We start from the raw sequence: 13,435 nt of genomic DNA on the forward strand, positions 1-13,435 counted from the left end.
AATCAGCTGATAGTGGTGTTGCACACCTGTGATCCCAGCTACTCAGTGTCTGAGGCATGAGAATCGCTTGATCTCAGGAGGTGGAGGTTTCAGTTAGCCGAGATCATGCTACTGCACTCCAGTCTGGGCAACAGAGTAAGACTCTGTCTCAACAAACAATAACAAAAGAATTAGATAATACAGATTATTTGCATTAACTGTATTTTCCAATCCATTTGGATTTTACTCCAAAAATGTAGTAAAATCCATTTAAAAAAAGATTCCAAGAGACAGAAATAAACCCGTTCAAGTTTAAAGGCATATCACACATTTAAGCCTTTATCCTTTCAAATATGTTAAACTGGTCCAAGCTGCAACCAACCCCCACCCACCACTCCAAAAAATACAAGATAACATTTGAGTTCTTACTATGTCCCACATACTGTTCTAAATGCTGTTTATGACTTAACACATGAAAACCTCCCAAGAATCCAATGAGGTAGGTATTTTTATCTCTATTTTACAAGGGGTGAAATTGAGGCACAAGAATCAATTTGTCCAAGACAAAGCTGTTGTTGACTCTAGCAGCCAATGCTTCTGGAGTCTAGAGCCTAGAGCTTCTAGAGAAAGAACACCACCAATAAAGGGAAATGGCCTTGCATTTACTATACATGGGGAACCTACAAAACCAATATTTGGCACTAGTGATTCAGCACTATCAGGGAAAGACATTTCTCTGGCAAATATGGGAGTTCTAGTGATGAGAAATAATCTCTTTTATGAAGTAAGGATAATTTATAAGGCATACCCACAGCAAAGATAACATTTACAACAAAGATTAACCTTTCCCCTTTTTTTATGAATGGACTTACACCCATTGCTGGGTTTTTTTGGTATATTTAAAAAGCAAAAATAAAAATGAAATAATGTTCTATAAAAACAGACCTTTAATTTTACCCTTAATTTTACTCTATACTCTATGCTCAAAAATCTCCTAATAATTCAGATTCTCAGATATAAGAAGTAGCCTAGGACTGGGCGCGGTGGCTCACACCTGTAATCCCAGCACTCTGGGAGGCCGAGGCGGGTGGATCACGAGGTCAAGAGATCGAGACCATCCTGGTCAACGTGGTGAAACCCCATCTCTACTAAAAATACAAGAAATTAGCTGGGCACGGTGGCGCATGCCTGTAATCCCAGCTACTCAAGAGGCTGAGGCAGGAGAATTGCCTGAACCCAGGAAGCGGAGGTTGCGGTAAGCCAAGGTCACGCCATTGCACTCCAGCCTGGGTAACAAGAGTGAAACTCCGTCTCAAGAAAAAAAAAGAAGTAGCCTATAATATACACCATAGTCCAATCAATGGGCAGACATATATTCCCAAACTGTCCAAACTGAAGCTCTATAAACTGATGTCCTGTTTTAGATATCTAACTTTTTGTGATCTTTGTGAACTCTAGGTATAATGACAAAATTTAGTCTTCTACTCAGAAAAGTGGTGGACAACCTGAAACGTGGTCAAAAGAAAACAACCCCAAGCAACTGTCAACTTTAAGACCATCTGAAAGACTATGCAAGCTTCCCAAGACATTTCCAATTTTGTGCTAACTCCGGAAAGTTGCACAAATGGTAGTTTTTCCTTTCCACTTCATTAAGCTCCTTTGTATCGAAGTCAGCAAAGAGCAAAAACAATAAATATTTGTTAGATGAATGGACTAGTATAGTACTTCCCACTTTACAAGGCTTTTCATACATTCTCTCATCTAATCTTCACAAAAATACTAGGCAAGGCAGGGATTATCACCCACAGTTAAACTGAATGAAAATTTTTGCCCTAAATGAGAAAAGAGAGCTGGGAAAGGAGGCTGGATGGAATTCCAGGAAGAAAAGATTAATCAGCCCAGTGTTCCCTAATAACACATCCCAACAAAACTATCTGCAACCTTCTGTTTTACAGTATCCACCCTAGGAAAGATCTTTGATCAAGCCATTCCTTTGGTTAGAGCATCGTATCCTCTCTAAAAATTGTATCTCCTTTTCTTTCTAAAAATTGCTGTTCAAGTCTAATCTGCTTCACAAGACTGCCTCAGACCCTTAGAGTCTTACCAATATAAAAACACTTTACTGGCAGGGCACGGTGGCTCACGCCTGTAATCCCAGCACTTTGGGAGGCCAAGGTGGGTTATCACCTGAGGTCGGGAGCTCCAGACTAGCCTGGCCAGCATGGTGAAACCCCACCTCTACTAAAAATACAAAAATTAGCTGGGCATGGTGGTGGGCGCCTATAATCCCAGCTACAAGGGAGGGTGAGGCAGGAGAATCACTTGAACCCAGGAGGCAGAGGTCTAGCCTGGGCAACAGAGACTCCATCTCAAAAAAAAACAAAAAAGGAAAACAAAAACAAAACACTTTACTTCCCCTCCTTCTTTCCAACCCTGATTACGTAAACTAGTATCTCCCAGCTGCTTCTAGTTATGTAATCTATTTGTTGTTTTACCTGCCACCTGTGCTGTTTGCTGCTGTGGGTAAAAATGTCTTGACATTGCTCACTGGGTGTAAATTAATTTTAAACACCCCGTAGTATCTTATACAGCTTTTTTCAACAGCACTGAGCAGCATTTTTTCATCACCTTAACATAACCCCAATCATTTTATTAATTTTTTTGTTTTTTTGAGACAGAGTTTTGCGCCTGTTGCACAAGCTGGAGTGCGGTGGTGCAATCTTGGCTCACTGCAACCTCTGCCTCCGGGGTTCAAGCAATTCTCCTGCCTCAGCTTCCCAAGTAGCTGGGATTACAGGTGCCTGCCACCACACCCGGCTAATTTTTGTTTTAGTAGAGACAGGGTTTCACCATGTTGGTCAGACTAGTTTCAAACTCCTGACCTCGTGATCTGTCCACCTTGGCCTCCCAAAGTGCTGGAATTACAAACATGAGCCACCGTGTCCAGCCACCGTAATCATTTTAGAGTGAAAAGAATATATCAGCTTTGGTGTGAGACATCTGTATTTAAAACTCTCTCACTCAGCCAGGCGCGAGCTACCTCCATATTAATAATTTTTCGTAGTCCCAGCTACTCAGGAGGCTGAGGCAGGGGAATCACTCAAAGCTGGGAGGCAGAGGCTGCAGTCAGACTGTGCCACTGCACTCCAACGTGGCAACAGAGTGACACTCCATCTCAAAAAAAATTTTTTCTTTCCTTACTAAATAAAAAACTGCAAGTGTTTCCTGTTACACTGAATTAAATACAAACTCTTCAATACGGCAATTATGGTTGGACATGGTGGCTCACGCTTGTAATCCCAGCACTTTGAGAGGCCAAAGCAGGTGGATTGTTTGAGGTTAGGAGTTCGAGAACAGCCTGGTCAACTAACAAAAGTAGTTGGGTGTGGTGGCACGCGCCTGTAATACCATCAACTTGGGAGGCTAAGGCAGGAGAATTGCTTGAACCCAGGAGGCGGAGGTTGCAGTGAGCCGAGATCACATCACTGCACTCCAGCATGGGCAACCAGAGTGAAACTCCATTCCCCATCCCCCGCAAAAAAAATTTAAAGGTTTTCCACCAATTATTTAACAAAATGCAGGCCAGGCACAGGGGCTCACAAGGTAAGGAGTTCAAGACCAGCCTGACCAATATGGTGAAACCCCATCTCTACTAAAAATACACACACAAAAAAATTAGCCGGGTATGGTGGCGTAAGCCTGTAGCTTTAGCTACTTGGGAGGCTGAGGCAGGAGAATTGCTTGAGCCCAGGAGGCAGAGGTTGCAATAAGCCAAGATCAAGAAACTGCACTCCATCCTGGGTAACAGAGCAAGATTTTGTCTCAATTAAATAAAAAAAAATGCGGCCAGATGCAGTGGCTCACGCCTGTAATCCCAGCACTTTGGGAGGCCGCGGCGGGTGGATTATGAAGTCAGGAGTTCAAGAACAGCCTGGCCAACATGGTTAAACCCTGTCTCTTCTAAAAAATACAAAAATTAGGCCAGGTGCGGTGGCTCACACCTACAATCCCAGCACTTTGGGAGGCCGAAGAGGGTGGATCATGAGGTCAAGAGATCGAGACCATCCTGGTCAACAAGGTGAAACCCCGTCTCTACTAAAAATACAAAAATTAGCTGGGCATAGTGGTGCGTGCCTGTAGTCCCAGCTACTCGGGAGGCTGAGGCAGGAGAATTGCTTGAACCCAGAAGGTGGAGGTTGCGGTTAGCTGAGGTCGTGCCATTGCACTCCAGTCTGGGTAACAACAGTGAAACTCCATCTCAAAAAAAAAAAAACAAAAATCAAAAATTAGCTGGGCATGGTGGTGCGCACCTGTAGTCCCAGCTACTCAGGAAGCTGAGGCAGGAGAACTGCTTGAACCCAGGAGGTGGAGACTGCACTGAGCCAAGATTGCACCACTGCACTCCAGCCTGGCGCCTGGCGACAGAGCAAGACTCTATCTCAAAAACAAAAAAATGCGATGCAAGCAAACGTGAAGCCAAAGTATGATTTTAATAATATATTTGAAATGGTTTCACTAAAGTAGTAGTCTAAATCAAGGGCAATAATGACAATTTCTTGAGGCATTCCTGATTGTTACAACCTGCAGAGATAGTGTTATGGGTATCTAATGGATAAAGGCTGGGGATGTTGCTAAACATCCTACAATATACAACAGAGCCCCCACAATAATTATCTGGCCCAAAGTGTCAAAAGTACCAAAGCTGAGAAACCTTTCTCTAGAGCCATACTGTGCCAAATACTTAGGGTCAATTTCAAACACAAAGAATGCACCAAGTTCTCAGGAAATGTTTTACCTACTTTGCCTCTAAAACTTATTGTTTGTTTTTTTTTTTTTTTTGAGATGGAGTTTCGCTCTTGTTACCCAGGCTGGAGTGCAATGGAGTGATCTCGGCTCACCGCAACCTCCGCCTCCTGGGTTCAGGCAATTCTCCTGCCTCAACCTCCTGAGTGGCTGGGATTACAGGCACACGCCACCATACTCAGCTATTTTGTATTTTTTTTTTAGTAGAGACGGGGTTTCACCATGTTGACCAGGATGGTCTCGATCTCTTGACCTCGTGATCCACCCACCTCGGCCTCCCAAAGTGCTGGGATTACAGGCTTGAGCCACCGCGCCCAGCCTGTTTCATTTTTTTCTTTGAGACACGGTCTCACTCAGTTGTCCGGGCTGGAATGCACTGGTACAATCATGGCACTGCAGTCTCAATTTCCCAGGCTCTGGTGATTCTCTGATCTCAGCCTCCTGAGTAGCTGGGAGTACAGGTGCACACCACCATGCCTGGCTAATGTTTGTATTTTTTGTAGAGACAGGGTTTCCCTTTGTTGCCCAGGCTAGTCTTGAATTTCTGGGCTCAAGCAATCCACCTGCTTTAAGCTTCCAAAGTGGTGGTATTACAGGAGTGAGTCACCATGCTTGGCCAATACTTATCATTACATCTCTGAATTTCTCAGTCCCCTAACTGTTCAATAAATTGCACAACTTCATATAGTCTCTTTGTTGGAAATTAAACATTAGGACCATCATCCTTTACTTTCTAGGTTAACTATCACCACATAAATCATATTACAAAAAAACTGGCTAATTTTTTCAAAGCTGTAAATTTGGTTCCCTAAAAATTCTACTTGCTCTTATTTATCTAAGATGTAGCAGACATAAAGTCAGGTACTGGCTGATCACAGTGGCTCCTGCCTGTAATCCCAACACTTTGGGAGGCTGAGGTGGGTGGATGGCTTGAGCCCAGGAGTTCAAGACTAGCCTGGGCAACATAGCAAAACCCCGTCTCTACCCCCCAAAAAATAAAAAATAAAAAATAAAAAAATTAGCTGTGTATGGCAGTGCACACCTGTGGTCCCAGCTACTTTGGAGGCTGAGGTGGGAGGACTGCTTGAGCCCAGGAGGTCAAGGCTGCTGTGAACCGAAAGACTGTACCACTGCACTCCAGCCTGGGTGACAGAGTGAGACCCTATCTCATTAAATAAAGTCAGGTACCAAAGTATCACATAACCTAGAAACAGCAGACTAACACATAACATATAAACAGATTTCTTTATTGACTACTGTTAGGTATAACTCCTCCATATTTGTCTATTCATTCAATAAGTCTAAACACACTTATTGAGGGCCTACTATGTGGCAGGCAATTGGACTACAAAGACAAAAATATTTTACCAGACTAATAAAAACACAGCTAAAATAGAAATGATAGGTGCTATAAATAGAAGTATCAAATAGGTGTTATGGAAGCTTGCAGAGGAGAGAATGCCAAGAAAAGCTTCCCAGAAGACGCTTGAACTGAGAAAATGTCACAGAAAACATACCCTGTTCATGCTTTACTGTTCTCCCTGCACTACTGGTTTTGAGTTTATGCTTTGTCATCTAAATAAGAGCAAAGTGACAACCTTACTGATGTGAACAGACCAAAGTGTCAACTAATTCAATTTCATCAAATCTGAGAAGTCAAAACCAGTAATTTTACCCAAGTATTTCCCAGTACCTTTTTTGTTTTCTTTTTTGAGACGGAGTCTGGTCTGTCGCCCGGGCTGGAGTGCAGTGGCATGATCTTGGGTCCCTGCAACCTCCACCTCCTAGGTTCAAGTGATTCTCCTGCCTCAGCCTCCCGAGTAGCTAGGATTACAGGCATGCGCCACCACACTGGGCTAATTTTTGTATTTTTAGTAGAGATGGGGTTTCACCATGTTAGTCAGGCAGGTCTGGAACTCCTGGCCTCGTGATCAGACCACCTCAGCCACCCAACGTGCTGGGTTTACAGGCATGAGCCACTGCACCCAGCCTTCCCAGTACCTTTATCCTGTTCAATCTCTAGTTTTGGTTTTTAAATACTCTAACTTCCTCCACCAGGTAAACATTCTGTAACCCAGTTAACTAACTAGAGCTTCTTCCTGAATTTATAAGACTGTCACAGGGAATAATCACTGCTCTTTCCCTTTCTCCCTTCCTCCCTCCCTCCCTCCCTCCCTTCCTCTCTCTTTCTGATAGCTTCTTCCTCCAAAATGGAGTTTTGTTTTCTCACCTCATTCTACTATAATACTCCACTATGAATTCTGTACCTGAATGGAGCCATGAGGTACTATAAACGGACTCCTGCTTAGCTTTCTAAGTCCTGTCAGTATTTTCTGCTTTCTATTCCAGTACTGTTAAAAATCACTGACTGCGAGTCCTCAGCAGCTGGCACAAATCAAAAAATTCACATTTAGAAAGGCCAACAATGGCTTGTAGTTTTATCGATTTGTTTCCAATAAATAACATCACTGACATTCTTTAACCATCTTCTAAGTTTAGTTGTTGAGGTCTAGGTTAACGAAGCTTCCACCTTCCGTAAACAGAGCTGGTAGCAACTAAATGGAAAACGCTATGAAGATTCCATCTACGTCCAGCTACCTAATATGCATCCGCACCGACTTCCTAAAGGTAATTCTTAATAATGGGAGGCTGAAACATCTAAGTAAAAAAATTTTTAGACTGTCAGAGATCTGGCATTGGCTAATCCTGCCTGTTACTACGGACCTCAGTTTCCCCATCGACAGAAATGCGATGTAAGGTAGGAAGATTGACTTAAACAATTTCTAAGTTCTTTATGGCTGCAGTAATCCAGAAACTCCATTTTTCTCCTCATCTGGCTTTACACGGAACACGTGGAAAAACAGAAAACCTTTTGCTCCACCGAACCGACTTCCATTCTCAGATATTAGTTTAAAAATCTAACAAACTTCAGACTCACCCTAATCCTCGAGGTGCCCATTTCCCTTAAGGAGAAGCCAAAGCAAATAAAGCCCATCCCCACATGACGGTCAAGGAAGTGCGGGGCAGCCCATATTCGGAGTCTCAAGGCGTAAAGGACGATTCCGTAAAGTCCAGCCCACCGTGGGGTCCTAACACCGCCGAACGAATGAATGACTACAACCAGACAGACGCCCACTCGCGTGGGCTCAAGTGGAGACCCCCAGGCCTAGATCCCACCGATGTCCATTCCCTCCCAGGGCCTCCAGAACCGGACCACCGAGACTCAGGGTCCTGGGCCCCGCCCCTCTCTCAGGCCTGAAGGTGTGCGCCGCGGCGAGAGACTTCGGCGCTGAGAGGCCCTGGGACGCCCCGCGCGTCCGTCCTCCAGGGAGGAGGAGCCTGCCGCTCTCGGCCGCGGCATCTCCGGCTCCCGACTTACCGCGGTTCTTTAGGAGAGGGGAAATGTCAGGAATCCGGGCCCGGTCCCGTCCGCCACCCGCCGCTAACGGAGCAGCGCGCGGCCCCCACGAAACCGTCACCGTCACCGTCACCGCCGCTACCACCACAGCTACCGACCACCGCTTCGGGCGCAGCGCGCAGAGGGCCCGAGTGCGTCACACGCCGCCCGGCGTCAGGGGCTCGCTGCAGGCGCTCCGCCCTCGCCGTCCACGAATTGGTGAACGTGGCCGCCACTCTGGGTCGGCCCTGTTATTCATTGGGCAACGCGTCTTTTGAAACCGAACATGAGGGCGGTCTTCGGGGTGGAAGGGGCGAGAGGGAAGGGGAGGGACACAAGGAGTTAGGGGCGGTACAGGGGAGGAGCGGTAAGAGGGCCGTGGGGTCCCGCCCCCTCGCCGCTGCGGTTGATGGGAGTGAGTTGTGACGTCACACAGGGCCTCTCTAAGTGGGCTTGTGAATGGCTAGATTGGGAAGCACCGGCGGGATGTGGGGAAGAGTGGTGACGCAAAATAGAGACTCCGCCCCCTGCCTTGGAGCGCTGAGACTCAGGCTGCGGGAGCTCGGGCCAATGAGAGGGACGGCCCCAGAATGGCATGGTAACTATTCGACCCTTTACTTGCCCCGGTCCGCGGGCGCTGCTGGGAAGGCTTTCTCGTCTCTCTGCCCGCACTTCCTGGACAGACCACGTGCGGAGTTTGAGGACCCTTCCGGGAGGTCTGTCTGTCCAAGGAGTTTGCCTGAGGCTGCTTCAGGGGCCTAGATCCTTACCCTATTCTTTTCTGACCTATGCTTGCCCCAGCACATTCTTTCCCTCTCCGAATTTCTAGGACAGACATTAGGAGCAGTAGAGATGCCCTAAGGGAATGGCCCACCAAAGGGCCTAGTACAAATGAGGATTGTTGGAACGTCTTTCCCAGCTGCACGGGAGAACCTCCTACTTCTTTTTTTTTTTTTTTTTTCCTTTCGCGATGAAGTCTCGCTTTGTCTCCCAGGCTGGAGTGCAGTGGTGCCATCTCGGCTCACTGCAACCTGTGTCTCCCAGGTTCCAGCAATTCTCCAGCCTCAGCCTCACGAATAGTTGGGATTACAGGCACCCGCCAGGCCCAGTTAATTTTTGTATTTTTAGTAGAGACTGGATTTCACCATGTTGGTCAGGCTGGTCTCGAAGTCCTGACCTCAAGTGATCCACCTGCCTCGGTCTCCCAATGTGCTGGGATTATAGGCATGAGCCACGTTGTCCGGTGAACTATTCTTTTTTTGAAATGGGACCCAGCTAATTTTTGTATTTTTGGTAGATAGGGGGTTTCACCATATTGGTCAGGCTGGTCTCAAACTCCTGATTTCGGGTGATCCTCTTCCCACTCCCCCCACCTCTCGGCCTCCCACAGTGCTGGGATTTCAGGCATGAGCTACCGAACCCAGCCGAACTCTTAGGTATTCCTAAAGAATGAGTCTTCTCGGTACATCTGCCGAGCTTTCCCAGCGAGTGTTCCTAAAGAATGGGTCTGCTCGGTACATCTGCCGAGCTTTCCCAGCGAGTTGAACTAATGCTTGGGCAGGCCTCTGTTACAGCCTTGTCACGTTCTTGGAGTCTTCCTGGGGCCTAGCCCAGAGCAGAAGCCTAATATTACAAGAGTGAAAGGTAGGTGGGCATTTCCTAGAAACTAGACCTCTTTAGTGACAGAGCCTCATAGCAGGAGCTGTGCTTAGAAAACAAAGTGTATACTGGCTGGGCTGGTGGCTCACACCTGTAATCCCAGCACTTTGAGAGGTCGAGGAGGGCAAATCACTTGAGGCCAGGAGTTCGAGACCAGCCTGGCCAACAGGGTGAAACTTCATCTCTACTAAAAATAAAAAATTAGCCAGGCATGATGGTGGGCACTTATAATCCCAGCTACTCGGGTACTGAGGCACAAGAATCACTCGAACCCAGGAGGTGGAGGTTGCAGTGAGCAGAGATCCTGCCACTGGACTCCAGAGCAATCTCAAACAACAGCAACAACCTCCATCACCATCTGTTTGTGGAACATCAATGCAAAATTGAAATGGGCTTTACCCAACATGTAAACGAGTTTAAATCCCTCTGGGTTTAAGGTGATGGCAAGGGATTCAAGATAACATTTATTTGTTTGTTTAAAAAGTGGGAGTTTGGGAGTGGTAGCTCACACCTGTAATCCCAGCACTTGGGAGTCCAAGGTAGGAGGATCGCATGAACCCAGGAGTTTAAGAGCAGCTTGGGCAACATAGTGAGTCCCCACCAATACAAAAAATTAGCTAAGGCCAGATGCAGTGGCACACACCTCCCAGCTACTTGGAAGGCTGAGGTAGGAGTTTCGTTTGAGCCCAAGAGGTTAAACCTGCAGTGAGCTGTGACTATAGCCATTCCACTCCCCCCTGGGCAATAGGGGGACACCCAGTCTGGGGAAACAAAGGGGGGCATTGTTAAGATGGAATAAGATAGTGGGTGTAAGAAACATGGTACATTGTAGGTGCTCAGGAGATACTTGAAGGAAGAAAAAAAATCAATATATGGTTGGCCAAATAGAAAAGTTACTTTGAACATCTGACTGCAGCCACCTTCCCCCAACTCCTCCATTCAAAACACCCCTCCTTTACAACCACTCTCCCTTGCCTTTGCTGGACTTTAGAAAATCGTTAACTCACCCTGGATAGTTACAGTAGCTTCATCACTGCCCTCCAGAACCTTTGATTTCTTGTCCTTTAATCTTCAAACCCAGTTATTATTATTATTTTTTGAGATGGAGTTTCGCTCTTGTTACCCAGGCTGGAGTGCAATGGCACGATCTTGGCTCACCGCAACCTCCGCCTCCTGGGTTCAAGCAATTCTTCTGCCTCAGCCTCCCGAGTAGCTGGGATTACAGGCACGTGCCACCATGCCCAGCTAATTTTTGTATTTTTAGTAGAGACGGGGTTTCACCTTGTTGACCAGGATGGTCTCAGTCTCTTGACCTCATGATCCACCCTCCTCGGCCTCCCAAAGTGCTGGGATTATAGGCATGAGCCACTGCGCCCGGCCCAAACCCAATTATTTTTAAGACTCACCTCTACTGACTTACTTATTTTGGTACCTAAGGCAAGGTACACAGTAGGTGCACATTAGAAATTTGATGCATGAATGAGTGAATTATTTTCTTCAGTTGGGGAATAGTAGATGTGTTGTTGGACTTTGAATCAGCCACCTGGTTTAAATCTGGATGCAGATTTAATCTAATTCAATTGTTTTAATTTAATTAAGAAATTTGGGCACATTTCTGGCCAGGTGCAGTGGCCCACACCTATCCCAGCACTTTGGGAGATTGAGGCGGTTGGCTCACCTGAGGTCAGGAGTTCTAAACCAGCCTGAACAACGTGGTGAAACGCTGTCTCTACTAAAAATACAAAAAATTAGCCGGGTGTGGTGGTGCAAGCCTGTAATCCCAGCTATTTGGGAGGCTGAAGCAGGAGAATCTCTTGAACCTGGGAGGCAGAGGTTGCAGTGAGCTGAGATTGCACCGTTGCACTCCAGCCTGGGCAACAAGAGTGAAACTCTGTCTCAAAAAAAGAAAAAAAGAAAAGGCAAATTTCCTAACCCCTCTGAACCTCAATTTTCTTTTATATAGAATGGGGATAACAACCGTATTTGCCTCACAGGGTTGTAGTGAGAATTAAATGAGAGAATACATGTAAACCACTTAGCATAATACCAGGAACACATAAGGCCTCAATAAATGATATTGTCTGCATTATTTTAAAATGTTGCCAGGGGCCAGGCGCGGTGGCTTACACCTGTAATCCCAGCACTTTGGGAAGCCGAGGCAGGTGGATGACAAGGTCAGGAGTTTGAGGCCAGCCTGGCCAATATGGTGAAACCCCATCTGTACTAAAACTACAAAAATTAGCTGGGTGCGGTGGCAGGTGCCTGTAGTCCTAGCTACTTGGGAGGCTGAGGCAGAAGGATCCCTTGAACCTGGGAGGCCGAGGTTGCAATGAGCCGAGATCATACTACTGCACTCCAGCCTGGGCAACAGAGCAGGAATCTGTCTCAAAAAAAAAAAAAATGTTGCCAGGTACGGTGGCTGAGCCCTGTAATCCCAGCACTTTGGGAGGCTGAGATGGGCAGATCACCAGAGATCAGGAGTTCAAGAGCAGCCTGGCCAACATGGCAAAACCCATCTTTACGAAAAATACAAAAATTAGCCAGGTGTAGTGGCACGCACTTGTAATCCCAGCTACTAGGGAGGCTGAGGCAGGAGATTTACTTGAACCCAGGAGGTGGAGGTTGCAGTAAGCCGCGATAGCGCCACGGCACTCCAGCCTCACCCTGGGTGACAGAGGGAGACTCTGTCTCAAAATAAATAAATAAAAATAAAAGTTGCCGGATGCGGTGGCGTGTACCTGTAGTCCCAGCTACTCAGAAGGCTGAGGTGGGAGGATTGCTTGAGCCCAGGAGTTCTGGGCTGTACTGCGATATGCTGATCTGGTGTCTGCACTAAGTTCGGCAACAATATGGAGACCTCCCAGGAGTGGGGGACCACCAGGTTGCCTAAGGAGGGGTGAACCCACCCAGGTCAGAAATGGAGCAGGTCAAAAATCCCATGCTGATCAGTAGTAGTGGGATTGCCTACTAGTGTTAGTGGCCTGTGAATAGCCACTGCACTCCAACCTGGGCAGCATAGCGAGACCCTGTCTCTTAAAAAAATAACAAATGTTGAGTTCCTATTTTCCCATTATGAATATTCTAAGACATGGATTCTGACACTGAAAGAGGACTCAGAAATGTCTTTTTTTCTTTTATTTCTTTTCTTCTTTTTTTTTTTTGCTATAAAATGGTTCTGAAAGAAATGTTTTGAATGAGTGAGCAAGTGAGTACATTCAGTCCAAAGTACAAGTAGGTGTGCGGGAAAATAGTGCATACTTGTGGAAAGACTGGAGGAATAAGTACTGGATGAGGAATGCTTCAGGGAAGAATTTCCTGTGACTCTGGTGATTTCTTTTTTTTTTTTTTTTTTGAGATGGAGTCTCATTCCGTTGCCCAGGCTGGAGTGCAGTGGCATGATCTCTCAGCTCATTGCCACCTCTGCCTCCCAGGTTCAGGCAATTCTCCTGCCTCAGCCTCCTGAGTAGCTGAGACTACAGGTGCATGCTACCACACTCAGCTAATTTTTTGTAGTTTTAGTAGAGATGGGGTTTCATTGTGTTGGCCAGGCTGGTCTCAAACTCCTGAGCTCAGGTGATCTACCTGCCTTGGCCTCCC

At 46.4% G+C, this 13,435-nt stretch overlaps 2 protein-coding genes across 30 annotated transcripts in view; one reads left to right on the forward strand and one right to left on the reverse strand.

Annotated features, from left to right (window-relative positions):
- Window positions 1–8,335, reverse strand: part of NUP98 (nucleoporin 98 and 96 precursor) — a 114,346-nt gene extending 106,011 nt beyond the window's left edge. For 6 of the 7 annotated variants that reach the window (XM_078340341.1, XM_009007507.5, XM_078340340.1 and 3 more), the window contains exon 1: window positions 8,162–8,335. The gene's annotated coding sequence lies outside the window, so the exon portion shown is untranslated. Of the gene's footprint in view, window positions 1–7,720; window positions 7,827–8,161 lie in introns of those variants that run through there. The other variant, XM_035265568.3, reaches the window with a different exon arrangement.
- Window positions 8,336–8,613: 278 nt separating this feature from the next.
- The window catches only part of PGAP2 (post-GPI attachment to proteins 2), a 39,489-nt gene continuing 34,667 nt past the window's right edge, over window positions 8,614–13,435 (forward strand). For 8 of the 23 annotated variants that reach the window (XR_004731262.3, XR_004731261.3, XR_013523265.1 and 5 more), the window contains exons 1-2: window positions 8,614–8,895; window positions 9,741–9,823. Coding sequence is in view for 10 of the 23 variants with exons in the window: in XM_035265576.3 (XP_035121467.1) it covers window positions 8,639–8,895; window positions 9,741–9,823 (340 nt within the window). In the remaining 13 variants the exon portion in view is untranslated. Of the gene's footprint in view, window positions 8,896–9,146; window positions 9,824–13,435 lie in introns of those variants that run through there. The other 15 variants (XR_013523266.1, XM_035265580.3, XM_035265582.3 and 12 more) reach the window with 5 other exon arrangements.

This window comes from Callithrix jacchus, chromosome 10 (genome assembly GCF_049354715.1).
Source record: "Callithrix jacchus isolate 240 chromosome 10, calJac240_pri, whole genome shotgun sequence".
NCBI classification, from domain to species: Eukaryota; Metazoa; Chordata; class Mammalia; order Primates; family Cebidae; genus Callithrix; species Callithrix jacchus.